The 27,639-nt window shown below is 47.2% G+C and overlaps 1 protein-coding gene and 1 long non-coding RNA gene across 10 annotated transcripts in view; one reads left to right on the top strand and one right to left on the bottom strand.

Annotated features, from left to right (window-relative positions):
* NRBP2 (nuclear receptor binding protein 2) overlaps window positions 1-27,639 on the bottom strand; it is a 141,305-nt gene that overhangs the window by 55,486 nt on the left and 58,180 nt on the right. For all 6 annotated transcript variants that reach the window (XR_016308501.1, XR_016308502.1, XR_016308500.1 and 3 more), the window contains 3 exons: window positions 20,999-21,088; window positions 14,824-14,864; window positions 9,934-10,028 (listed from right to left, as the gene is read on the bottom strand). Coding sequence is in view for 3 of the 6 variants with exons in the window: in XM_089662727.1 (XP_089518853.1) it covers window positions 9,934-10,028; window positions 14,824-14,864; window positions 20,999-21,088 (226 nt within the window). In the remaining 3 variants the exon portion in view is untranslated. The remainder of the gene's footprint in view (window positions 1-9,933; window positions 10,029-14,823; window positions 14,865-20,998; window positions 21,089-27,639) is intronic.
* Window positions 128-27,592, top strand: LOC149435367 (uncharacterized). Of its 4 annotated transcripts, none has more exons than XR_016308504.1 (4): window positions 128-888; window positions 6,986-7,195; window positions 9,923-10,024; window positions 27,038-27,592. It is a non-coding gene; the product is annotated as an uncharacterized LOC149435367 (long non-coding RNA). The 4 variants fall into 4 exon arrangements; XR_016308505.1 differs by lacking the exon at window positions 27,038-27,592 and adding an exon at window positions 12,556-12,765; XR_016308506.1 differs by lacking the exon at window positions 6,986-7,195.

Here is a 27,639-nt window from a genome sequence, read left to right as displayed (position 1 = left end):
TGTTCACTGCGTGGGTCCTGAGACTTGGGGGACGGGGCCCGTTGCCATGGTAACCCGAAGCGAAGTCTCGGGTTACCACGGCAACAGCAGCCCGCCCAGCTCTGTACTTAAGAGAGAGCAGGGCAACCCCCTGTTGTTCTCTTGGCTGCGGGTGTGCGAGAAGACTGTGCTGCGTGCCAGTTTCTCTAGGATGACCATCCCCGGGCCCCCTTCTCCTCTCACTGGCTGACCTGACTGCCCATCTGCTGCTGGATCCCTCTCCTGTGTGCGGTGAACTCTCTGCTGCCTGGAATCTCTGCCCTGCCTGGTCTTAACTTTCTGTTGCCTGTGAGCAGGACGGACTTAACCCTTCCCTGCCTGGACTTAACCTCTTGTTCCCTGTGAGCCTGCGGGCTGGACACCTTCCCTGCCTGGATTTAACCTTTTGTTCCCTGTGAGCCTGCGGACTGGACACCTTCCCTGCCTGGACTTAACTCTTTGTTGCCCGTGAGCCGGACAAACTTAACCCTTCCCTGCCTGGAGCTGCCTGTGTGGATTACCCCTGTGTTGCCTGTGTGGACTGCAACTCTCCGTGTCCGGCTCCCTGCATCCAGTAAGTGGACTAACCCCGTGCTGCCTAAAAGACTGAGCCCAATTCTCCCCAGGAACCCGGAGTCCCACGAAAACTCCCCGCCCCTGTCTTATTGAACCCTGTGGATTACCAGCCCCCCTGTTGTTCCATATTGCCTTCCAGAGAACTTTATTGTGTTGCTGTGTCTGGTGTGGATCTGTGGACTAACAGAACTGTTGTCTGTGCCCCACAAACCTCCCCAATAAATGCCCACACGTCGGGTTCCATGCAATCTGTCTCCGTGTGCTCTCCGGTTCTCGTGACAGTGGTAAAACGTGGTAAGTCGTGGCAAACCAGCGTTTTTGGACTTTTTTTGACCGAAAAAAACCTCTAAAAAATGCTAAAAAAATGAGGCAAAACGAGGAGGTTTTTTAGCTGTAAAAATGCTCGAACACTGAAAAAACGTGTTAAAATGTGGTAAACGTCCAGTATGCATGAGGACTGCTGTAAAAACGCTCTAACGCTGTAAAATGTGGGAAACACTGTAAAACACAGTAAATGGCCGCAAAGCAGCGTTTTTGGATGTTTTTTGGTGTAACAAAACGCTAAAAAACGCAAATGCAGGAAAACACTAAAAAACGCTAATGCAAAAACTCTCAGAAAAGCTGAAAAACTCAGTTTTTTAACACGACTTTATGCAGCTAACATTACCAGCATTATCAAAATGTCCCTTGTGCATGAGGACTGCTGTAAAAACGCTCTAACGCTGAAAAACGCAGCAAAATGCCGCAAACGGGCGTTTTTGGACTTTTTTGGTGAAAAAACCGCTAAAGAACACAAATGTGGGGAAAACGCCACTGAACGCTAATGCAAAAACACAAAAAAAGCTGAAAAACTCAGGTTTTTAACGTGACTTTACATGTGGAGCGGAACTAGCGGGTTTCTAGGAGTTTTTTAGCTGTAAAAATGCTCTAATGCTGAAAAATGTGGTAAAACGCGGTAAATCGTGGCAGACCAGCGTTTTTGGACTTTTTTTGACCGAAAAAACAAAAAAACTCTAAAAATCACAGCAAAATGCATCTATACAATAATAAAATCTGAAAAACTCACGCCAGGGGCGGACTAACAACTCACGGGGCCCCCAGGCAATAGAGGATCATGGGGCCCCATTGTCCTCGCCCACACTCAAACCACACCCAAAAAAGCCTATGAAAGATACCAGGGGCATCTCATGGGGCCCCTTACTGACCCCGGGCCCTCGGGCAGCCCCTGAGTTTCCAAATGGTCAGTCCGCCCCTGACTCACGCTTGTAACGTGATTTCGCACAGCTAGCGTGGAGCCTGATGCTCATTTGCTACTTTGTTTCGGAATAGTTTCCTCTCTTCCTGTTTCTGCCTTCACACGCCTCTAGTTACTTCGTGATCCTTGGCTCAGCAGAGCGCAGGAATGTCTGGAACTGTTTCTGGATTCTGTATTGCTGAAGGAACAATAAACATCTTCTGCTTATGGCTTCACGTACGCGAGCCTAACCTGACCGCCAGCCGTAGGAAATCGCACATCGCATCAAAAACGCGGTACAGCGGTTGCAGCAGTTTTGCGGTTTCCCGCGATCGGCGGTCAAAAAGTTCCTATCCTGAATGCGATTCTGATACGTTCAGGAGAGAGGGAGGCAGAGGAGGACTGACCATTTGGAAACTCGGGCAGGGCCCGGGGTCAGTAGGGGGCCCCATGAGATGCCCCTGGTACCTTTTTCATAGGCTTTTTTGAGTTTGAGCAAGGACACAGGGGCCCCATGATCCCCAATTTCCCGGGGGCCCCATGAGTTGTCAGTCCGCCCCCGGAGGGAGGTTTACACTCCGGTCACATCGATCCTGACTTTGAAATCGTGCGACTTCACGATTTCAAAGTTGGGATGTCATTGCGATATGAGGTGCGATTTGCAAGACATCTGACACAGATGTCTATGGAAGTCGCAACTAAAGTAGTGCATGCAAAATCGGTGCCACTCCAATCGAGTCGGAATTGCACCAATATGACCGCTGTAATTGCGGACAATAGGGTGCGACTTGGCATGCGATTTGCAAGTCGCATGGCATGCAAATCACATGTCAAGTCGCACCCACTGCGACCGGGTTGTTAACCTCACCTAAACGCGGCAGCTCGCGCGGCTTAAAGCCTATCTGTACATGGACACACAGGTGTTCGTGGAGTTTAGGAGCTGCTCATGTACATGAAGCCTTATGCAGGCCATAGACGGGTCGAAAACCAGACTTTTTTTTATCAAAAAAATGAAAAATCGGTCGTTCGATCGGCCGACGTTATCACCAACGGTAAAAAAATTGGCCGATTTTCGTCCCGTCTATGGCCGGCATTTAATTACTTCTGTCCCTGCAGAGAGCTCCGCTATTATATTTTATATGAAAAGTCTTGCGGTTGCAACAATGTATCCATTTGTATCCATTTGTATCCATTTGTATCCATTTCAGATACAGATGGTTTTATTCGGATACAAATGGATAAATTGCTGCAACCGCAAGACTTTTCATATACAGTTGTGGCCAAAATTATTCAACCCCCACTGAAATTGAGTGTTTTGGCCAGTTTGACATTGCTTTTGATCATTCAGTCATCTTGCTTACATTTACATTAAAGAGGCACTTGTAGGTCAGACAAATATAACATAACAGTTATAATGAAATAACCACAAATGTCTTTTCTGTGCTCACAGCATTATCAGTTTTATTCAACCCCCAAGTGACATTCAATCTTAGTACTTAGTACAGCATCCTTTTACAGTTATAACAGCTTTTAAACGTGAAGCATAGCTTGACACAAGTGTCTTGCAGCGATCTACGGGTATCTTCGCCCATTCTTCATGGGCAAAGGCCTCCAGTTCAGTCACATTCTTAGGCTTGCGCACTGCAACTGCTTTCTTTAAGTCCCACCAGAGGTTCTCAATCGGATTTAAGTCTGGTGACTGCGATGGCCACTCCAAAATGTTCCAGCCTTTCCTCTGCAACCATGCTCTAGTGGACTTGGAGGTATGCTTGGGATCATTGTCCTGTTGAAAGGTCCAACGTCTCCCAAGCCTCAGGTGTGTGACGGACTGCATCACGTTTCCATCCAATATCTCCTGGTACTGAAGAGAATTCATGGTACCTTGCACACGCTGAAGCTTCCCTGTACCTGCAGAAGCAAAACAGCCCCAAAGCATGATTGACCCTCCACCATGCTTCACAGTAGGCAAGGTGTTCTTTTCATCATAGGCCTTGTTCTTCCTCCTCCAAACATAGCGTTGATCCATGGGCCCAAACAGTTCTAATTTTGTTTCATCAGTCCACAGAACACTATCCCACAACTTTTGTGGTTTGTCCACATGGCTTTTGGCATACTGCAGTCGACTCTTCTTATTCTTTGGAGACAGCAAGGGGGTACGCCTGGGAGTTCTGGCACGGAGGCCTTCATTACGCAGTGTGCGTCTTATTGTCTGGGCTGAAACTTCTGTACCCACATCTGACAAATCTTTTCTCAGTTCCTCAGCAGTCACACGGGGACTTCTCTCCACTCTACGCTTCAGGTAGCGCACAGCAGTCGAAGTCAGCATCTTCTTTCTGCCACGACCAGGTAGCGTTTCAACAGTGCCCTTTGCCTTGAATTTGCGAATGATGCTTCCTAAGGTGTCTCTTGGTATGTTTAACATCTTTGCAATCTTCTTATAGCCATTGCCCTTCCTGTGAAGAGAAATCACCTCTTCTCTTGTCTTCCTGGACCATTCTCTTGCCTTCACCATGTTTGTAACCACACCAGTAAATGTCTAGAAGGAGCTGAGTATCACAGTCATTTTAAAGCTGCCTAATTGGTGCTTATTATGCTTGATTGCTGCTCGGTGACATCCACAGGTGTTTTCAATACCTGATGGAAAGCACCTGTATGAACCTCTGTTCTTCAGAGTGGTAGTCTTTAAGGGGTTGAATAATTGTGGCAATGAAGAAACCACATAAGAACCATTTACTACTGTATTACATAAACAATTGATGTCATTTTAGTTGCATTTGGGTAGTTACAACGTCCTTGTAGGATTTGATTCTGAATACAATTCCAAATGTACACTATAGTCCCTAAACCCCTTTACAGCATTGGGGGTTGAATAATTTTGGCCACAACTGTAAAATATAATAGCGGACTGGAATTCTTTTCTTCTTTTTCTTCTTCTTTTTCTTATTCCTCTTATTCTTCTTCTTCTTCCAGGTCATGGCTCATGCGCAGATTTTTTTATCGGTAAAACGATCGGCCGATTTGCCCATCATTGCCGGGAAAATCGGCCGATCGTCAAAATCGGCCGCAAATTTTTCCAACTTGACCAATAAAAAAAAAATGTGCCAAAACCCGGAAAAACGGCTGACCAATTAACCCACTAACGGTGCAAAAAGCGGCTCTCTGCAAGGGGCGGAAGTAATTAAATGCCGGCCGTAGACGGGACGAAAATCGGCCGATTTTTTTACCGTTGGTGGTAACGTCGGCCGATCGAACGACCGATTTTTCATTTTTTTTATAAAAAAAGGCCGGTTTTCGACCAGCCTATGGCCTGCATTATACAGTCATGGGCAAAAATCTTGTCCCCCCCCCCCCCCGCATTTGTCAGATAACGCACCACTTCACCCAGAACATTGTTGCAATTACAAATGTTTCGGCATTCTTGTGTTTATTTCTTTGGTTTGTATTGGAATGACACAAAAAAAGTAGAGGAAAAAAAAAAGCCAAATCTGACACAATCCACACAAAACCCCAAAAACTGACTGGACAAAATTATTGGCACCATCAATGTAATATTTGGTAGGACACGCCTTGGAACAAATACCTGAAACCAATGGCTTCCTGAACCATCGATGAGTTTCTTCCACCTCTCTGATGGAATTTTGGAGCGCTCTTCTTCCTCCAACGGCTCCAGGTCTCTCAGATTGGAAGAGTTCCTTTTCCCAACTGTTGGTCTGAGATCTCTCCACAGGAGCTCTATGGGATTGAGGTCTGGACAGATTGCTGGCCAGTTCAGTCCTCTCCAGCGCTTTGTCTGAAACCATTTCTGGGGGCTTTATGGCGTGTGCTTTGGGTCATGGTCCTGCTGGAAGACCCATGACCTCTGACGGAGACCCAACTTTCTGACACCGGGCCCTACATTGCACCTCAGAATTCTTTGGTAGTCTTCAGATTTCATAATGCCATGCACATGGTCAGGACATCCAGTGCCTGAAGCAGCAAAGCCACCCCAAAACATCAGTGACCCCCCACCATGTGTGACTGGAGGGACTGGATTCTTTTGTTTAGAGGCCTCATTGCTTTTTCTGAAAACAGTAGAATTATGGGCTTCACCAAAAAGCTGCCATTTTGTTTCATCTGCCCACAGCACATTCTCCCAGAAGGATTTTGGCTTCCTCAGGTAAGTTTTTGGAAACTCCAATCTGGCTTTTTTATATTTCTGTGTCAGCAGTGGGGTCCTCCTGGGTCTCCTCCCATATTTCTGTGTCAGCAGTGGGGTCCTCCTGGGTCTCCTCCCATATTTCTGTGTCAGCAGTGGGGTCCTCCTGGGTCTCCATCCATATTACTGTGACAGCGGTGGGGTCCTCCTGGGTCTCCTCCCATATTTCTGTGTCAGCGGTGGGGTCCTCCTGGGTCTCCTCCAATATTTCTGTGTCAGCAGTGGGGTCCTCCTGGGTCTCCTCCCATATTTCTGTGTCAGCAGTGGGGTCCTCCTGGATCTCCCGCCATATTTCTGTGTCAGCGGTGGGGTCCTCCTGGGTCTCCCGCCATATTTTTGTGTCAGCGGTGGGGTCCTCCTGGGTCTCCCGCCATATTACTGTGTCAGCGGTGGGGTCCTCCTGGGTCTCCCACCATATTTCTGTGTCAGCGGTGGGGTCCTCCTGGGTCTCCCACCATATTTCTGTGTCAGCGGTGGGGTCCTCCTGGGTCTCCTACCATATTTCTGTGTCAGCGGTGGGGTCCTCCTGGATCTCCTACCATATTTCTGTGTCAGCGGTGGGGTCCTCCTGGGTCTCCTCCCATATTTCTGTGTCAGCGGTGGGGTCCTCCTGGGTCTCCTACCATATTTCTGTGTCAGCGGTGGGGTCCTCCTGGGTCTCCTCCCATATTTCTGTGTCAGCAGTAGGGTCCTCCTGGGTCTCCTCCCGTATTTCTGTGTCAGCAGTGGGGCCCTCCTGGGTCTCCCACCATATTTCTGTGTCAACAGTGGGGTCCTCCTGGGTCTCCTAGCACAGGGTCCCTTTTCATTCAGATGGTGGTGTATAGTGCGAGCTTACATAGGTGTACCCAGTGCCTGAAGGTCAGCTTGGATTTGTCTGGAAGATTGAGGTTCTTTATCCACCATTCCAACAATCCTTCGTTGCAGTCTTTGATCAATTTTTCTCTTTCGTCCACATCCAGGGAGATCAGCTACAGTGCCATCGGCTGGAAACTTCTTGACAATGTTGCGCACAGTGGACACAGGAACATGAAGATCTCTGGAGATGGACTTGTAACCTTGAGATTGTCCATGCTTCTCCACCATTTTTGTTCTCCAATCCTCAGACAATTCTTTGCGGCTCTTTCTCTCCTCCATGCTCCATGTGGCACACAGAGACACCCAACAGAAAGGTGGAGACCATTTGTATATATATATATATATAGATAGAGATATACATATATATATATATATATATATATATATATATATATATATATATATATATATAGAGAGATATATATATATATATATATACATATATATAGAGATATATATATATATATATATATATATACATATATACAGTTGTGGCCAAAATTATTCAACCCCCACTGAAATTGAGTGTTTTGGCCAGTTTGACATTGCTTTTGATCATTCAGTCATCTTGCTTACATTTACATTAAAGAGGCACTTGTAGGTCAGACAAATATAACATAACAGTTATAATGAAATAACCACAAATGTCTTTTCTGTGCTCACAGCATTATCAGTTTTATTCAACCCCCAAGTGACATTCAATCTTAGTACTTAGTACAGCATCCTTTTACAGTTATAACAGCTTTTAAACGTGAAGCATAGCTTGACACAAGTGTCTTGCAGCGATCTACGGGTATCTTCGCCCATTCTTCATGGGCAAAGGCCTCCAGTTCAGTCACATTCTTAGGCTTGCGCACTGCAACTGCTTTCTTTAAGTCCCACCAGAGGTTCTCAATCGGATTTAAGTCTGGTGACTGCGATGGCCACTCCAAAATGTTCCAGCCTTTCCTCTGCAACCATGCTCTAGTGGACTTGGAGGTATGCTTGGGATCATTGTCCTGTTGAAAGGTCCAACGTCTCCCAAGCCTCAGGTGTGTGACGGACTGCATCACGTTTCCATCCAATATCTCCTGGTACTGAAGAGAATTCATGGTACCTTGCACACGCTGAAGCTTCCCTGTACCTGCAGAAGCAAAACAGCCCCAAAGCATGATTGACCCTCCACCATGCTTCACAGTAGGCAAGGTGTTCTTTTCATCATAGGCCTTGTTCTTCCTCCTCCAAACATAGCGTTGATCCATGGGCCCAAACAGTTCTAATTTTGTTTCATCAGTCCACAGAACACTATCCCACAACTTTTGTGGTTTGTCCACATGGCTTTTGGCATACTGCAGTCGACTCTTCTTATTCTTTGGAGACAGCAAGGGGGTACGCCTGGGAGTTCTGGCACGGAGGCCTTCATTACGCAGTGTGCGTCTTATTGTCTGGGCTGAAACTTCTGTACCCACATCTGACAAATCTTTTCTCAGTTCCTCAGCAGTCACACGGGGACTTCTCTCCACTCTACGCTTCAGGTAGCGCACAGCAGTCGAAGTCAGCATCTTCTTTCTGCCACGACCAGGTAGCGTTTCAACAGTGCCCTTTGCCTTGAATTTGCGAATGATGCTTCCTAAGGTGTCTCTTGGTATGTTTAACATCTTTGCAATCTTCTTATAGCCATTGCCCTTCCTGTGAAGAGAAATCACCTCTTCTCTTGTCTTCCTGGACCATTCTCTTGCCTTCACCATGTTTGTAACCACACCAGTAAATGTCTAGAAGGAGCTGAGTATCACAGTCATTTTAAAGCTGCCTAATTGGTGCTTATTATGCTTGATTGCTGCTCGGTGACATCCACAGGTGTTTTCAATACCTGATGGAAAGCACCTGTATGAACCTCTGTTCTTCAGAGTGGTAGTCTTTAAGGGGTTGAATAATTGTGGCAATGAAGAAACCACATAAGAACCATTTACTACTGTATTACATAAACAATTGATGTCATTTTAGTTGCATTTGGGTAGTTACAACGTCCTTGTAGGATTTGATTCTGAATACAATTCCAAATGTACACTATAGTCCCTAAACCCCTTTACAGCATTGGGGGTTGAATAATTTTGGCCACAACTGTATATATATATATATATACATATATATATATATATATATATAGAGAGATATATATATATATATATACATATATATATATATATATATATAGAGAGAGATATATATATATATAGAGATATATAACATATATATAACATATATAGATATATACATACTGTATGTCGAAATGCATTTTTATTGCAACATATATTAAAAATATTCTTTAAAATACGTGTTCAAATATGTATTTAAAAATACATTTAATCTACATTTTTGAAATGCATTTACAAATATATGTAAAAATATGTTAAAATTAATTTTTTCTATGTAAAAAAAAAAATCTGAAGAACATATTTAAAAAATATATTTTTAAAAATATTTTTCACATATTTTGTAACATATAAAAAATGCATTTCAACATGCAGCGTATATATATATATATATATATATATATAAATAAATAAATTGAAATATATTTTGAAATATATTGAATACGGCTACAATTGTAGTATTTCAAATATATGTCAATATATTTGGGAAGAATATTTTTTAAATATATTTTATATATATTTTTCTTCCATGTGGGTATAATATTAATTATTTAAAGATCCTGTATGACGGGAGGAGTGGAGACAGCTGGAAATATATTCGTGATTACAAGTCCAGCCCCAGTTTAGGTGAATTTTTATGGCCTTTCAGTAGGTCGGGGCTGTGAGCCGTATACATAACATTCACTGTGTTGCCGATAATTACACCCCAGCGTCACAGGGGAAGCCCCCATACAGCGCCCTCGCTGCTATAAAGACATCAGTATGTCAGCCTCTCCCGGGGCCCCATCCACTCCACTATACATAAACACAGAGCTAGAAAAACCTGCAGATGGGGGGGGGGGGGTATTTGTGAATACATTTGCATAATTTATCAATGATAATGATCACTCCCCCCTCCCCCTCCCCCAGATATCTCATACCTGACCCAATCTTGATGAGACCGTTGTGCTGGATGAAGATGGTGTCATTGGTCAGATTGCCGTGTATGATGACCGGATCACAAGCGTGCAGGTAGCTGAAATTAGAAATGCGGCTCTCAGGCTCATCTCATCAAATCCCTTTTACTTTTCTTAGAAACAATCCAACAGTTTTAGGAAATTTGCAGTTGCCGTGTTTTAGAATTCCAAGTGACACACCCAATATGCCGAGCCTGACATCTGACCCCCGAAAAAGGATGATCTGTGGATGGTGAATTCTAATTTACCTGCTTGGGGGATTTTTCCGTCAACTTAAAGTGTTACTAAACCCGGGACCCCGCATTCACTAAACCCGGGACCCCGCATTCACTAAACCCGGGACCCCGCATTCACTAAACCCGGGACCCCGCATTCACTAAACCCGGGACCCCGCATTCACTAAACCCCAGACCCCGCATTCACTAAACCCCGGACCCCGCATTCACTAAACCCCAGACCCCGCATTCACTAAACCCGGGACCCCGCATTCACTAAACCCGGGACCCCGCATTCACTAAACCCCGGACCCCGCATTCACTAAACCCCGGACCCCGCATTCACTAAACCCCGGACCCCGCATTCACTAAACCCCGGACCCCGCATTCACTAAACCCGGGACCCCGCATTCACTAAACCCGGGACCCCGCATTCACTAAACCCCGGACCCCGCATTCACTAAACCCCGGACCCCGCATTCACTAAACCCGGGACCCCGCATTCACTAAACCCCGGACCCCGCATTCACTAAACCCCGGACCCCGCATTCACTAAACCCGGGACCCCGCATTCACTAAACCCCGGACCCCGCATTCACTAAACCCGGGACCCCGCATTCACTAAACCCCGGACCCCGCATTCACTAAACCCCAGACCCCGCATTCACTAAACCCGGGACCCCGCATTCACTAAACCCGGGACCCCGCATTCACTAAACCCGGGACCCCGCATTCACTTAACCCCGGACCCCGCATTCACTAAACCCGGGACCCCACATTCACTAAACCCGGGACCCCGCATTCACTAAACCCGGACCCCGCATTCACTTAACCCCGGACCCCGCATTCACTAAACCCGGGACCCCGCATTCACTAAACCCGGGACCCCGCATTCATTAAACCCCCAGACCTTGCATTCACTAGACCCGGGACCCCGCATTCACTAAACCCCGGACCCCGCATTCGCTAAACCCCCGGACCCCGCATTCGCTAAACCCCGGACCCCGCATTCACTAAACCCCGGACCCCGCATTCATTAAACCCCCAGACCTTGCATTCACTAGACCCGGGACCCCGCATTCACTAAACCCCGGACCCCGCATTCGCTAAACCCCCGGACCCCGCACTCACTAAACCCCGGACCCCGCATTCACTAAACCCCGGACCCCGCATTCATTAAACCCCCAGACCTTGCATTCACTAGACCCGGGATCCCGCATTCACTAAACCCCAGACCCCGCACTCACTAAACCCCCGGACCCTGCATTCGCTAAACCCCCAGGACCACGCATTCACTAAACCCTGGACCACGCATTCACTAAACACGGGACCCCGCACTCACTAAACCCCAGACCCTGCACATTCACTAAACCCCAGACCCTGCATTTACTAAACCCCGGACCCTGCATTCACTAAACCCCAGACCCTGCACATTCACTAAACCCCAGACCCTGCATTTACTAAACCCCGGACCCTGCATTCACTAAACCCCAGACCCCGCATTCACTAAACCCCAGACCCTGCATTCACTAAACCCCGGACCCCGCATTCACTAAACTCCAGACCCCGCATTCACTAAACCCCAGACCCTGCATTTACTAAACCCCGGACCCTGCATTCACTAAACCCCGGACCCCACATTCACTAAACCCCAGACCCTGCATTCACTAAACCCCGGACCCCGCATTCACTAAACCCCGGACCCTGCACATTCACTAAACCCCAGACCCCGCATTCACTAAACCCCGGACCCCGCATTCACTAAACCCCGGACCCCGCATTCACTAAACCCCAGACCCTGCATTCACTAAACCCCAGACCCTGCATTCACTAAACCCCGGACCCCGCATTCACTAAACCCCAGACCCTGCACATTCATTAGCCCCAGGACCCTAAATTCATTAAATCCAGGACCTAGCACAGTGGCGAAATGGTTAGCATGTCTTCCTGGCAGTACTGGGGTCATCGGTTCAAATCCCAACCACAGCACCACCTGACTGGAGTTTGTATGTTCTCCCTGTGCCTGCGTGAGTTTCCTGCAGGTATTCCTCCGGGTACTCCGGTTTCCTCCCACACTCCAAAGACATGCTGGTAGGTGAATTGGCTCCTGTCTATATTGTCCCTAGTATGTGTATGTATGAATGTGAGTTAGGGACCTTAGATTGTACCCCCCTTGAGGGTTAGGGACTGATGTGAATGTACAATATACTCTCATGGGAAAACATGCACAGCTTAGGCTGACAATTACCTACTGTGTGCAAAGTGCAGATCACAGAGGAAGGAGAGTGGAGATGGAAATCACGCTGGGTGCTTTGTATTGAGGCAAATATATGCTATAGAGAGTTATGCTTTGTTCATTTTCTCATTCCAGAGGTTTGCAACCACATTGAAATCCAGAGAGTTCCCAGGTATGAGCACCACCAGCTGCCATTACAACACACACATCATATGCAGCCATACCACCAGGACCGGTGCTACCACTAGGCAAACTAGGCAGCTGCCTAGGGAGCACTGACACCTAGGGGAGTAGTCCTGACTGCTGGCTTCCCTGCTTTATACCATGGCTGGGTCTAGGGGTGTGCTGGGATGGGCTTTGGGGGGTTTGGGTAAAGTGGGAGGATTTTATGTTGGGAAGGGTAATTTGGAGGTGGTTTTGCTATGGGATTTGGGGGAATTTGTCCTAGATGGGAGGATTAAAGGAAGAGGAGTGATGCTGGGGGGGGATTATAGGATTTGTGCTAGGAGGGGGATTGGGGGGTGGGATTTGTGCTGGGGGGGATTGGGGGGATTTGTGTTAGGAAAGAGGATGGGGGGGGTTGTGTTAGGGGAGAGGGTTTGGGGGGGGGTTGTGCTAGGAGGGGGGTTGGGTGGCATTTGTGCTAGGAGAAGGAATTGGTGGGATTTATGTTAGCAAAAAGGTTTGGGGGCGGGGAGCTTGTGTTAGGGGAGAGGATGAGGGGATTTGTGCTAGGAGGGGAGCTTGGGGGGATTTGTGCTGGGAGGGGGGTTGGGTGGGATACTTGTGCTAGGAAAAGGGATTGGGGGGATTTATGTTAGGAAAGAGGTTTGGGGGTGGGCAGTTTGTGTTAGAGGAGAGGATTGGGGGGGGGGGATTAGTGCTAGGAGGGGGGATTGGGGGAATTTGTGCTGGGAGGAGGGTTGGGTGGGATTTGTGCTAGGAGAGGGGATTGGGGGAATTTATGTTAGGAAAGAGGTTTGGGTGCGGGGAGTTTGTGTTAGGGGAAAGGATTGGGGGGGGGGGGGGTGATTTGTGGTAGGAAGGGGAATTGGGGAAATTTGTGCTGGGAGTGGGGTTGGGTGGGATATTTGTGCTAGGAGGGGGACTGAGGGGCAGGATTTCTGCTAGGAGAGGGCATTGGGGGGATTTATGTTAGGAAAGAGGTTTGGGCATGGGGAGTTTGTGTTAGAGGAGACGATTGGGGGGGGGGGGGATTTGTGCTAGTAGGGGGGATTGGGGGAATTGGTGCTGGGAGGGGGGTTGGGTGGGATTTGTACTAGGAGGGGGACTGAGGGGCGGGATTTGTGCTAATAGAGGGCATTGGGGGAATTTATGGTAGCAAAGAGGTTTGTGGGTGGGGAGTTTGTGTTAGGGGAGAGGATTGGGGGGGATTTGTGGTAGGAGGGGAGATTGGGGAAATTTGTGCTGGGAGGGGGGTTGGGTGGGATATTTGTGCTAGGAGGGGGACTGAGGGGCAGGATTTGTGCTAGGAGAGGGGATTGGGGGGATTTATGTTAGCAAAGAAGTTTGGGGGCAGGGAGTTTGTGTTAGGGGAGAGGATTGGGGGGGATTTGTGCTAGGAGGGGCGATTGGGGGAATTTGTGCTGGGAGGGGGGTTGGGTTGGATATTTGTGCTAGGAGGGGGACTGAGGGGCGGGATTTTTGCTAGGAGGAGGGATTGGGGGAATGTGTGCTGGGAGGGGGCTTGGATGGGATGTGTGCTGGGAGGGGGGTTGGGTGGGATTTATGTTAGCAAAAAGGTTTGGGGGTGAGGAGTTTGTGTTAGGGGGGGGATTGGGGGGGGGATTTGTGGTAGATGGGGGGATTGGGGGAATTTGTACTGGGAGGGAGGTTGGGTTGGATATTTGTGCTAGGAAGGGGACTGAGCGGCGGGATTTGTGCTAGGAGAGGGGATTGGGGGGATTTATGTTAGCAAAGGTTTGGGGGCGGGGAGTTTGTGTTAGGGGGGAGGATTGGGGGGGATTTATGCTGGGAGGGGGGATTGGGGAAATTTGTGCTGGGAGGTGGGTTGGTGGGGGTTGTGCTTGAAGGTAGGATTGGGGGGATTTTGTGCTAGGAGGGGGATTGGGGGCGGATGTACTAGGAGGGGGTGGATTTGTGCTAGGAGGGGGGGTTTGGGTGGGGAGGAAGGATATTTGCTGGGAAGGGTAATTTGGAGGGAACTGTGCTAGGAGGTGGAATTGGGGGGATTTATTATAGGAGGGGGGTTTGGGGGGGGAGAGGATTTGTGCTGGGAGGGGTGAAGTAAAACTACAGGTGACGTTGGTTTTTTTATGGGGGGAGTGCAAGTAGCTGGTGTTGCCCTGAGCACACAATAGTCTAGCACCGGCCCTGCTCACCACCATGTTTTGTTTTTACTACTGACAAATGAACTCTCACCTCAATGCCGACAGGATCTGGGTGCACCATCTCTTCCAGGCCTGAAAAACACATCAGAGTCAGGCGGAGGACCTACTGAGGACTGAATAGTTCCTAGCTCACCCACTGTGCCCAGATAACAGGGTGATGTCCTCCTGCCCCCACTGTGCCCAGATAACAGGGTGACGTCCTCCTGCCCCCACTGTGCCCAGATAACAGGGTGACGTCCTCCTGCCCCCACTGCGCCCAGATAACAGGGTGGCGTCCTCCTGCCCCTACTGCGCCCAGATAACAGGGTGGCGTCCTCCTGCCCCCACTGCGCCCAGATAACAGGGTGACGTCCTCCTGCCCCCACTGCACCCAGATAACAGGGTGACGTCCTCCTGCCCCCACTGCACCCAGATAACAGGATGACTTCCTCCTGCCCCCACTGCGCCCAGATATGGTGACTTCCTCCTGCCCCCACTGTGCCCAGATAACAAGGTGACGTCCTCCTGCCCCCACTGCGCCCAGATAACAGGGTGACGTCCTCCTGCCCCCAGATAACAGGGTGACGTCCTCCTGCCCCCACTGCGCCTAGATAACAGGGTGACGTCCTCCTGCCCCCACTGCGCCCAGATAACAGGGTGACGTCCTCCTGCCCCCAGATAACAGGGTGACGTCCTCCTGCCCCCACTGCGCCCAGATAACAGGGTGACGTCCTCCTGCCCCCACTGCGCCCAGATAACAGGGTGACGTCCTTCTGCACTGAGCCGGGGGGCCCCTGTGGGCACATTGAAGGGACCTGTTGTAGGGATCTCTACACCCAGTGCCGACACATTATTAGATCCCTCTGTTCATTAAAGCAAACAGCCAATGAACACGCCACGTGACTGCGAACCAATACATACCTCAAGAGCAGGGGGAGGCAACCTTCAAGAGATGAAGATCTACCTGAGCAACATGGGGGGGAAGTCAAACATCTCCGGGTCGGCCAGGGTCACCTCCTCACACCCATTGAAACCTCTAAGGCTCCACGCACGCGGTGTAAAGTCAGGGTAAAAAAAAAATGTGCGTTTTTCAGCATTTTGACATTAGCATTTAGCCGCCTTTTTCACGTTTGTGTTTTTTTTTAACCCCCCAATTCTTTTTTTGGTCAAAAAAAGTCCAAAAACACCAGTTTGCTGCTATTTGCCGCGTTTTACCGTGTTTTCACAGCTAAAAATGCCTCTAGAAGCCCACTAGTCCTGGATTTTTTTCTAGCCAAAAAACGTTGATTACAGTCTATTGCCAGCCATAGACGGGTTGAAAATCGACCAATTTTTTGGCCGGAAAAAGAATTGGCCGATTTTCACACTGTTAGTGTGTTAATTGGTCAGCCGTTTTTCGGGCTTTTTGCACATTTTTTATCTGGTATGTTGGAAAATTCACGGCTGATTTTGACAATCGGACGATTTTCCCGGCAATGATGGGCAAATCGGCCAACCGTTTTACCAATAAAAAAATCTGCGCATGAGCCGTGACCTGGAAGAAGAAAAAAAAAAAAAGAAGAAGAGAAGAAGAAGAAAAAGAAGAAAAGAAGAAGAGAATAAGAAGAGAAGAAAAAAGGAGAAAAGAAGAAAAAGAGAAGAAGAAGAGAAGAAGAAGAGGAAGAGAAGAAGAAGAGAAGAAGAAGAAGAAAAGAAGAAGAAGAAGAGAAGAAGAAGAGAATAAGAAGAGAAGAAAAAAGGAGAAAAGAAGAAAAAAAGAAGAAGAAGAAGAGAAGAAGAAGAGAAGAAGAAGAGAAGAGAAGAAGAAGAGGAAGAGAAGAAGAGGAAGAGAAGAAGACGAGAAGAAGAGAAGTAGAGAAGAAGAAGAGAAGAAGAGAAGAAAAGAAGAAGAAGAGAAGAAGAAGAGGAAGAGAAGAAGAAGAGAAGAAGAGAAGAAAAGAAGAAGAAGAGAAGAAGAAGAGAAGAAGAAGAAGAAGAAGAAAAGAAAAAGAAGAGAAGAAGAAGAAAAGAAGAGGAAGAGAAGAAGAAGAAGAGAAGAGGAAGAGAAGAAGAAGAAGAGAAGAGGAAGAGAAGAAGAAGAAGAGAAGAGGAAGAGAAGAAGAAGAGAAGAAGAAGAGAAGAAGAAGAAGAGAAGAAGCAGAAAAAGAAGAGAAGAAGCAGAAAAAGAAGAGAAGAAGAAGAGAAGAAGAAGAGAAGAAGAAGAGAAGAAGAAGAGAAGAAGAAGAAGAGAAGAAGAAGAGAAGAAGAGGAAGAGAAGAAGAAGAAGAGGAAGAGAAGAGGGAGAGAAGAAGAGGAAGAGAAGAAGAAGAAGAGAAGAAGAAGAGAGGAAGAAGAGGAAGAAGAAGAGAAGAAGAAGAAGAAGAAGAAGAAGAGAAGAAGAAGAGGAAGAGAAGAAGAAGAGAAGAAGCAGAAAAAGAAGAGAAGAATAGAAGCAGAAAAGAAAAAAGGAGAAGAAGAAGAGAAGAAGAAAAGAAGAAGGAGAAAAGAAAAAGAAGAGAAGAGGGAGAGAAGAAGAGAAGAAGAAGAAGAGAAGAAGAAGAAGAAAAGAAAAAGAAGCAGAAGAAAAGAAAAAGAAGAGAAGAAGAGAGAAAGAAAAGAAGGAGAAAAGAAAAAGAAAAGAAGAGAAGAAGAAGAGAAGAGAAAAAGAATTCCAGTCCGCTATTATACTTTATATGAAAAGTCTTGCGGTTGCAACATTGTATCCATTTGTATCCGAATAAAAACATCTGTATCAGAAATGCATACATTGTTGCAACCGCAAGATTTCATATAAAATATAATAGCGGAGCTCTCTGCAGGGACAGAAGTAATTATGGGGTTAAATGCTGGCCGTAGACGGGATGAAAATCAGCCGATGTTTTTACAGTTGGTGGTAACGTTGGCCGATCAAACGACCGATTTTTCTTGTTTTTTTTTTTAAAACAGCCAGTTTTCGACCCATCTATGGCCTGCTTTAGTGTGTATGGACACCTAGGATAACATGCTGGGGGGTTTACTGGCCAAAAACAGCCGCTGTAAAAACGCCCCGTGTAGGTGAGGACTAATTGCCGTACTGCCGTGTCGCAATAATCGCTTGCATTGCACGGCAATGGTGGGTTTAAATCAGGTGGTGAGGAGGCAACGTATCCTCCCCACCACCGGTCAAACACACTCGGATCGCTTTTCAGAGGAGCAGTAATGTCTGTTGCCCTTGTGAATGAGCCCGTTGTCGCATCCGGCAGCAGCACCCTTAGGGGCCCATTCACATGTAAAGTTGGGGGTGTGGTAAAACCCTGCGGTTGAGTCACGTTTTTACAGCCCCCAATCCCTACTTCCTTTAGCTGCTGAAAAGGTGCACACATGCTGCAGCGGGAATGACACCCCCTGTTGCTTTTGGTGGGTGCTACTGCCTGCCAATCGAGACCCATTCAAGCAAATTGGGCCACTCTACAAGCGCACCGCAACCAGAGGCGTCCCTAAGGTTGGTGTCACCCGGTGCGGTAACACTTGGTGACACCCCCTCTGACGATCCCTGCAGAATGGATCGGATCTGCGGATTGAGCAACATGGATCGGACTCCGATCCATGATGCTCAATCTGCAAATCCGATCCATCTTGCGGGGATCGCCGACTTTCATAACAACTTACCTTTTTGTGGAGCGGGTCCGGTGTCACCCCGTATAGGTTGCATGCCGACGATCCCCGCAGGATGGATGGGATCTGTGGATCAAACTCTGATTATGCTCCACAATCCGCAGATCCAATCCATTATGCTCAATTCGCAGATCCAACCCATCCTGCGGGGATCGTCGGCTTTCTTTACAACTTACCTTTTCATGGAGCGGGTCTGGTGTCACCCCGTATAGGTTGCATGCTGACGGCGGATTGAGTCCGATCCATTATGCTCCCCAATCCGCAGATCCCATCCATCCTGCGGGGATCGTCGGCATGCAACCTATATGGGGTGACATCGGACCCGCTCCATGAAAAGGTAAGTTGTAAAGCAAGCCGACAATCCCCGCAGGATGGATGGGATCTGAGGATTGGGCATAATGGATCGGAGTCCGATCCATTATGCTCCCCAATCCTCAGATCCGATCCATCCTGCGGGGATTGTCGGCTTGCTTTACAACTTACCTTTTTGTGGAGCGGGTCCGGTGTCACCCCGTGCGGTCGGTGTCGTTGCAAACATGCGCATCAGAGATGGACGAGGTTCAACCATTTTGTTAGGCATCTCTATTTTCTCCCCTCATCTTTCCACCCCTCCAGAGTGTGTGTACTGTGTATGGGTCACTGGCAGGGCAAGGCACTCCTAGTTCGGTGCCAAGCGGTCTGCGAAAGTGTAGCCTTTCTCACCTAGGCCAGGATAAGGCCAGTGTTCCCAAGGGAATTGGAGCCTCACTGACCAACGTGCCTGTGTAGTTTCACACCTCGTAAAACAGATAACCAGCCTTCCCAGAAGTTGAAAGAAATGCTGACCTGATGGGCCTAACCCAGTGGAGGTGACAGAATCAGATAAACTCTGTTAAACTCCATTTTTCCACTATGCCTCATATCTTGGAATATGATAGACTTACCTAAAAACCAGACATCCAGTCAGATTGGCTAGGTGCAGGCAAACAGTTTGATGGGTCATTCGAATTATCTCGGACCATCAGGGGAGCCGAAACATAGAACTCATGAACCGTGCAACATATAATTTCATAATTCATATCTAGATAATCCTCAGACTTGTCTGCATAATAATATACCCGCGGGTAAATTGTCGCGTGTGAAGCTGGAAAGTTATAGACCAGAATATGAATTATGAAAGATGTTGGTTCCAATTTTGGGTTCCGTCTGCCGGTCCCTCCCTAAACAGAGTATTGGTCAGTTACTCAGAACCACCCCCTGCTGGGAAACTTTAAAGCAGGCTGTCAAGCCTAAGAGAAGTTGAGTTGAAGAATTCTTCCATTTTTCCATCGTAACATAGGGAGATCAAAGCACCCTCCTGCTCTGACTTGGATCTGCTAAACCCAGGACTTTGGCAAGTACTTTAACCCTTTCACCTCTCTCTGATATCTCTTTACTGTGCTATGGTTCTCTGTATATTTATATATATATATATATATATATATATATATATATATCTTAGCTACATCTTCTCTGTAAATATTTTATTGCACCTGTTTGACCCTTTTAGTAATAAATCTCTCTTTCTGAAAGTGTTGAACTGTTTCTATAGTTCTTAATTGCAATTTACGAATTACGAAGAGACGCTATTGTTTGTTTAAACCTCTGTATAATCGGCCTGCGGACCGCTTTATACAGACGATTATTTCAATCATAATAGTGTATTAACTGATATTGCAGAGTTTCCTCTTTCTCTGTACAAAAAGGAGGTGGTGGCAGTGTGGAGGGTTAGTTGCGTAATTAACCCGACCCAGTAACAATCGCTCAGGTTGCAGGTACATAGATTGTAGTCCATTAGCTGGAAAATCTTTGTGCAGGGTGCAGCTGGGCGTGGTATTGTTACGCACGTCACATCGCGGTTTTAGGTCGGCTAGCCCATCGGTCACGAGTTTGGTGAGAAGATCTGGGGTCTGATGCTGCGATCGTGACAGGTGTCACCGGATGCGGACCGCACCCCCCGCCCCAGCCTCGGGAATGCCACTGACTGCAACTGCATGCTTCTGCGGGGTCCAAGGTTTAACCTTCTTGTTTGCTGTACTGCACAAGGTTGCACGGCACTGGCAGAGCGGCCTCGTTCTCTTGAATAGGTCATGCATGGAGGGTGCTAAGTCCACCAACCATGCCACGGTGTAGGAGCCAGCACTACAGAGGAGACATCGACTCACGTGGAAGAGACTTCAGTGCCATGTGGAAGAGACTGTCAGTGCCACATCGAAGACACGGTCAGTGCCACGTGGAAGAGACTGTCAGTGCCACATGGAAGAGACTGTCAGTGCCACATGGAAGAGACTGTCAGTGCCACATGGAAGAGACTGTCAGTGCCACATGGAAGAGACTGTCAGTGCCACATCTCGCTCCCGACTATTGATCCAAATTTATAAGTCATCCCTCTGCACTGCACTCTGTTTGATGCTCTGGGATGGTGGGTCAGCAAGCCCAGACCGAGATCTACCGGTCGCTTGGCCGAGATCTAATGGTTGCTGGCCCCCCAGTCAAGAGGTTCTAGCAAACACTGAAGTAGGGATGTGCGGTAACACTTTAACCCTCAGGATCCCAGAGATTCGTGGGACGCTCACCTTTGCGTTCATTGTTTTACGATTCTTTTTCGTTTTCTTCAGAAACTGTCTAAGACTCCCAGATGAGACATACTCCGTGATAAAGACTACCTGCGGGAGGAAAGAAAACGGTTGCAATCAGTGTCAATACATTGAAGAGACTGTCAGTGCCACGTGGAAGAGACTGTCAGTGCCACATAGAAGAGACCGTCAGTGCCATATGGAAGAGACCGTCAGTGCCACATGGAAGAGACCGTCAGTGCCACATGGAAGAGACTGTCAGTGCCACATGGAAGAGACTCAGTGCCACATGGAAGAGACTCAGTGCCACATGGAAGAGACTCAGTGCCACATGGAAGAGTCTGTCAGTGCCACGTGGAAGAGACTCAGTGCCACAAGGAAGAGACTGTCAGTGAAGAAACTGTCAGTGCTATGTGGAAGAGACTGTCAGTTCCACATGGAAGAGACTATCAGTGACACGTGGAAGAGACCGTCAGTGCCTTGTGGAAGAGACCGTCAGTGCCACGTGGAAGAGACCGTCAGTGCCACATGGAAGAGACCGTCAGTGCCACATGGAAGAGACCGTCAGTGCCACATGGAAGAGTCCGTCAGTGCCACATGGAAGAGTCCGTCAGTGCCACATGGAAGAGTCCGTCAGTGCCACATGGAAGAGACTGTCAGTGAAGAAACTGTCAGTGCTATGTGAAAGAGACTATCAGTGCCTCGTGTAAGAGACTGTCAGTGCCACTCAGGAGACCAATAGAAGATGGGGTGAAGCACTGAACACAGATTCTTAACCCATAAGTCCTCATGCACACGGGACGTTTTTACAGCAGCTGTTTTTGGCTTTTTAACATTTTTTTCTACAGCCAATAACCCCCCAGCATGTTATCCTAGGAGTCCATATACACATAGACTGGAATCAACATTTTTTTGGCTAGAACCCCCCCCCCCCCAGAACTAGTGGGCCTCTAGATGAGTTTTTTTAGCTGTAAAAACGTGGTAAACCACCGCAAACTGGCGTTTTGGACTTCTTTTGACAAAAAAAAAAGGGGGTTGGGGGAAACGCTAAAACCACAAACAAAGGACAACGCCGCTAAACGCTAATGCAAAAATGCTAAAAAACCTGAAAAATGTGCATTTACACAGCTAATATTACCAGCGTTCTCAAAACGCCCCGTGTGCATGGAGACTAACGAGGAATCCTCAGTTATGTCTAATGGTCTGGTTTTGGCAGCTCCCCCCCTCACCACCCCAAAAAACAAAGAACTCACGTCCACATGAGAAGTGAAAAAACTGCACCAGGAGTCCAGAATTTTTTGTTAATGTCAACTGTAACAACAGGAATAAAAATGTCGGGCAACGAGGTTCAGGGGCCAAGCCTACTGGTCCGGCTTTGGCAGCTCTCCACAAAGTTTGCGCCCCATGCCACCCCACCCCACAAAACAGGGAACCCAGGTCCACATGAAAAAATAAAAAAAAAACTGCGACAAGAGTCCAAAGTACATGTGAGCCCTCACCTTGTAAAATAACCCGTTCAGTTTAAAATAGAACGGAAATGCAAAACGTTTGTATAGGCATAAAAAACATTCTATTTTTTTCTCTTTTATTTTTACATTCCCTGTTCTTAGCTGCATGGGGGAGGAGAAACCGAGGCACACTTATCTTCCCAGGGAATGGCTGTGCAGGGGGTTGTCAGGACAAGGCTGATCACTGGAGGAGAGAAAGCTAAGTTCCAAGCACAGCTAGAAAACTGACCACGCTGTGCTCTCCTGTCTAGTGGGGTCAGTTTCTGATAGGAAAGTAGAGGGACTGGCAGGAACAATAGGGATTTCACACAAAGGAAGTAATACAGAGAGACTTTTACATACCAGTACATGGTACAGCAGGCACATATCAGGATTATGAAATGCTGGGTAGACATATTCTTTAATATCAAGCGTAGCAACAGGAAGGAAAAAGACAGCTAACGCATTTCAGGCACCAAGCAGCCTACTTCATCAGGGCTACAAAAAAACCTAAAATAAGGTCTCAAACTCACAGCCAGTGGTATACAGGGCTACAGGGGTCACAGGGGTCGCAATGGCAACCCCTGCTCCTGCTCCAGGGGGCCCCTGCAGCTGGTAGAGATAGGCTGTCAGACTGAACTTACCATCCTACATCGGCGCTGGGAGCATGCTGCATTTTTGCTGCGCTTCTGACACTGCACCAAAACGGGGCATCATGGAAATCTATGGGAAAGCGCAGCTAACCCACTTGTTTCATACCCAAAGCGCAGCAGGACCGCACCGGGGCAGTGTAAAGCCGCCCTGCGTTTGGAAACCCAATACCGACGTGTTCAGAAGAGGAACGCTTTGCCACAAAAAATGCCTTAGCGTGCCTTGCCTGACGAAGGGGTCCTGCGTCGCCGCCGAAACGTTGCCGCTGTTGATATCATGAGACCACTAAATAAAGCTTCCAACCCTTTTGAGGATTCCTTGGTCTGCTGGTGATATTTTTTTCTTTCATGTGTTTAACCTCTTCACACCGGCGACTCCTGGCTCTTTAAGGGGTATCAGACGCCGGGAGGCGGGGTTTTAGGGTCATGTGACCGCTGTGATTCGCTGTCACATGATCAGAAGAGGTCCCGATCGCAAGGGGAGAGCGGGACCTTTCCGCGAGACACCGACATGCGTGTTGGGAGCACGCAGGGGATGTCAGTGACACCAAGTCAGTTCCCCCCAGTGTCAGAATGCCCACCGCAGTTCCGCTAGAAGTTTCCGATCGCCGTCATTAACCCCCGGCTCACATCTATGCAGTGGTGTCGCTGCGGATCCGCACGAAAATCCGTGCAGCCGCACCACCCGCACAGAGGAATGCGGACCCGCGGGCGGGTGCCATTAATTTTAATGGCACACCGCCCGCACTGGGAAACGCAACCATACTGGGTACTGAGGTTGCGTTTTCCAAAGTAGTGCAGGGACTTCTCCCCTGCGTGTCACGGGCCCAGGAGTCCATTCAAATGAATGGGCTCATGTGCCCCTGCAAAACGCAGCCCGCACGGCCGCATAGAGGTGAACGGGGGGTTATAGTAAAAAAAGAAAAAAAAATCCCATTATCTATACCGCCATTTGTAAACGCTATAACTTTCACGCAAACCAATGAATTTACACGTTTTAAGCAAAGACATGGAGCAGAATACATTTTGGCCTAAATTTATGCCGAAATGTGATTTAATTTTTTTTTTTACTGGACATGTTTTATAGCAAAAAGTCAAAAATATTGATTTTTTCCTCAAAACAGTCGGTCTTTTTTTTTCATAGCGCAAAAATTAAAAATGCACAGGCAGGGGCGGACTGAAAACTCATGGGGCCCCCGGGCAATAGGGGATCATTTTTTAGCGACGACACGTCGCAGAACACATTTTGGACGAAATTCATGAAGAAATTAGATTTTTTTACATTTTTTTTTAACCGGACATGAATAATCGCAAAAAGTCCAGAAATATAGTTTTTTTTCTCAAAATTGTCGGCCTTTTTCTTTTTGTTTATAGCACAAAAAATAAAAAAAAACGCAATCAAATACCTCCAAATGAAAGCTCAGTTAGTGGGGGGGAAAAAAAAAGACGTCAATTTTATTTGGGTGCAGCGTTGCATGACCGTGCAATTGTCAGTTAAAGCAACGCAGCGCCGTAATGCAAAACATTGCCTGGTCAGGAAAGGGGGGGGGGGGGAATCCTATGGAGGGCGAGGGGTTAAAAGAACACCACAAATTGTGCGGTGGCGCTGCGAACACCTAATACACACAACGGTGTCAAGGCGAATAGAGAATCTAAACTCAAACTTAACCCCTTCACGTCGGCGCCTCCCGGCCCGTTAAGAGTTCCAGAAGTCAGGAGGTGGGGCGAGGTTTAGGGTCATGTGACACGCCGTCACAGCGGTCACATGATCGGGAAAGGTCCCGATCAAAAGAGGAGATCGGGACCTTTCTGTGAGTACCGGACATGTGTGCTGGGAACGCGCAGGGTGCGCACTCGTGGCACATATGTCCTTTTTTAATAGAACAAAAATGTGCGGCCGCTCGGCGTCTTGGCCCAGACGCCGGGAGGCCGCATATTTGAGGTCGGCCGGCGTGAAGAGGTTAACAGTCATGTAAATGTAAATCCATCCACTACTGTGAGGTAACAGAGTCCATTATATCGCGTGGATGTCACTTCTGGGGGTTTAATTTTCCTGGTACTTAAAGTGGAGCTCCACCCAAAAGGGGAAGTTCCACTTTAATGCTTTGTCCCCCGCTCCTCATTAAGGATTGGCACCTTTGGTGATCGGAAGCGGAAGTCGTCCTCCCCCCTCCCTCCCCGTAGTCTTCCGGGACATGTGACAGGTCCCAGAAGACTACGGGGCAATTCACAAAGCTCAGCACTTCTCGCACATGCTCAGTGGGCACCTGTGAAGCCGCAAGCTGTCACAGTCGGGTGCCCACACTGAAGATGCCGGAGCCGGGGAGAGAAGACTGCCGGTGAAACCAGCCATAGTGAGGACACCGTTGGACCAAGGGACAGGTAAGTGGCTGGATTTTAAAAGTCAGCAGCTACAGTTTTTGTAGCTGCTGACTTTTATTTACTTTTTTTTTTCCGCGTGGAACTCCACTTTAATATCCCGAAGCCACAAGCGTTTTTTTTTTCATTTTTCTTGTTGCTAGGCAGGTTTAAAACGTGAAAACACATCAAAAACAAATCAACCCGCACTACATGCTTTTCTGCAAAGTTTTCATTGAAGTCTATAGAACCAAAAACGCAACATTTTGGGTTAAAAAAAAGTCCCCGACCCCTTCCTAAAAAATGCACCGGGGTGAAAACGCGTAGATGTGAACCCGTCCCATAGGGAATCCTGTTAAATGCACTGTAATGCGTTTCTACAAAATGCTGCGGAAAACGCTTTGGTGTGAACCCGGGGTAAGCTCTGGTTTCAGGGCCGATTCACACTATAGAAACGCAGTCCAGATGCATTTTTGCATGCGTGTTTTTTGGCGCGTTCTGGTGCATTTTTTATGTGGCACGCCCCACGTGGTTTATGCTCTTCAATGTTCATGTGGGTTCATGCATGTTGGACGCACAAAGCGCCCTTTGAAAGTGAGAATAGTAGAACACTTGAAGAATGTTAGGAAAGGATACAGGTATCATTGCGTATCTGATCACTTTTCACCTTCTCATGCGAGGGATCCAACTAAACTGCTTTTTGGGGGGGGTTAGATCAAGTTGTTCCTTCTTGGAGGGGGTCCAATAGGGTCCGGGGGACATCTTCAAGAGGGAAACGAAGTGGATCTATGTGCTGCACTCTTTACCAACTGGTGGTCTAAATATTGAGCTGGATGTTAATTGTTATATTAGTGACCTTTAAAGATGATAATATGGGAATCTGGCTGTAGGCTGGTTTGATGATGCATTCACACTTGAGTGTTTTGTAGCTCAAAGCTTTGAAAAAGTTCAAACTTTAAAAAAATCAATTGTTCTCTATGGTGCCTGTTCACACCTGATCCCACCAACAGGCACCATAGAGAACAATTGATTTTTTAAGTTTGAGTTTTTTTGGTCCTTCCAGTAAATGCAACCTTAACCACTTCCAGTCCGGACACTTTCACCCCCTTCCCGCCCCCAGGCCAATTTTCAGCTTTCAGCGCTGTCACACTTTGAATGACAATTGCGCAGTCATGCAACACTGTACCCATATGAATTTTTTTTGTATTTTTTTGAGACAGATAAAACTTTATTTTGGTGGTATTTGTTCACCACTGGGATTTTGAGCGTTTTTGGACCTCCGAGTAAATGCAACTTTAAAGAGAATTGTATGTGTTTTTAATTTAATTTGTATTTTTTATTTTTATTAATTTTTTTGATTATCATCATAATATATATTTTTGGGATCCTGTGTGTATTCAATTTACGTTGAAATGTTATATGATCAGCGGATTGACTTTAGCGATTGTACTCGCTGTATGTGTTCCCCTTATTGCCGCTTGGTAGAATTTAGGTCAGTGATAAATATTTTATATTTTATCCCATTATTTATTTATTTATTTCAGGAAACAAGACCAGGAGCAGGGGTCCAGGAATGCCAATACCGAACAACATCGCCATCCCAGACTAGTCGGGGGGGGGGGGGGGAAAGCATACGTCAACCACGGCCCCCATATTTTCAAAAATTTCCATTGGAAGTTGTTAGAGATACTCGACATCTGTTCAGTGAGCATCATAGTGGTCATACGGTCCCTCACCCCTTGAAGAACCACAGCGTTTTGTAGCTTGAAGCTTGAAAAAAGCTCAAACTTAAAAAAATCAATTGTTCTCTATGGTGCCTGTTCACACCTGATCCCACCAACAGGCACCATAGAGAACAATTGATTTTTTTTTTAAAGTTTGAGCGTTTTTGGACCTTTTGAGCGAATGCAACCTTAAAGAGAATTATATGATTTTAATTCAATTTTTATTAAATATTTTATATATTTTTTATGATTATCATCATAATATTGAGGGTTAGGGACTGAAGTGAATGTACAATATACATGTAAAGCGCTGTGTAAATTGAAGGCGCTATCAAAGTACCTGTAATAAATAAATAAATAAATAAATAAGATATATTTTGGGGATTTTATGTGAATTCAGTTTACGTTGAGTTTGAATGTTT

This window comes from Staurois parvus, unplaced genomic scaffold (assembly GCF_062004578.1).
Source record: "Staurois parvus isolate SC_StPar_1 unplaced genomic scaffold, SC_StPar_1.0 ptg001528l, whole genome shotgun sequence".
Classification (NCBI taxonomy): Eukaryota; Metazoa; Chordata; class Amphibia; order Anura; family Ranidae; genus Staurois; species Staurois parvus.
This window is presented reverse-complemented; position numbering and strand designations above follow the sequence as displayed.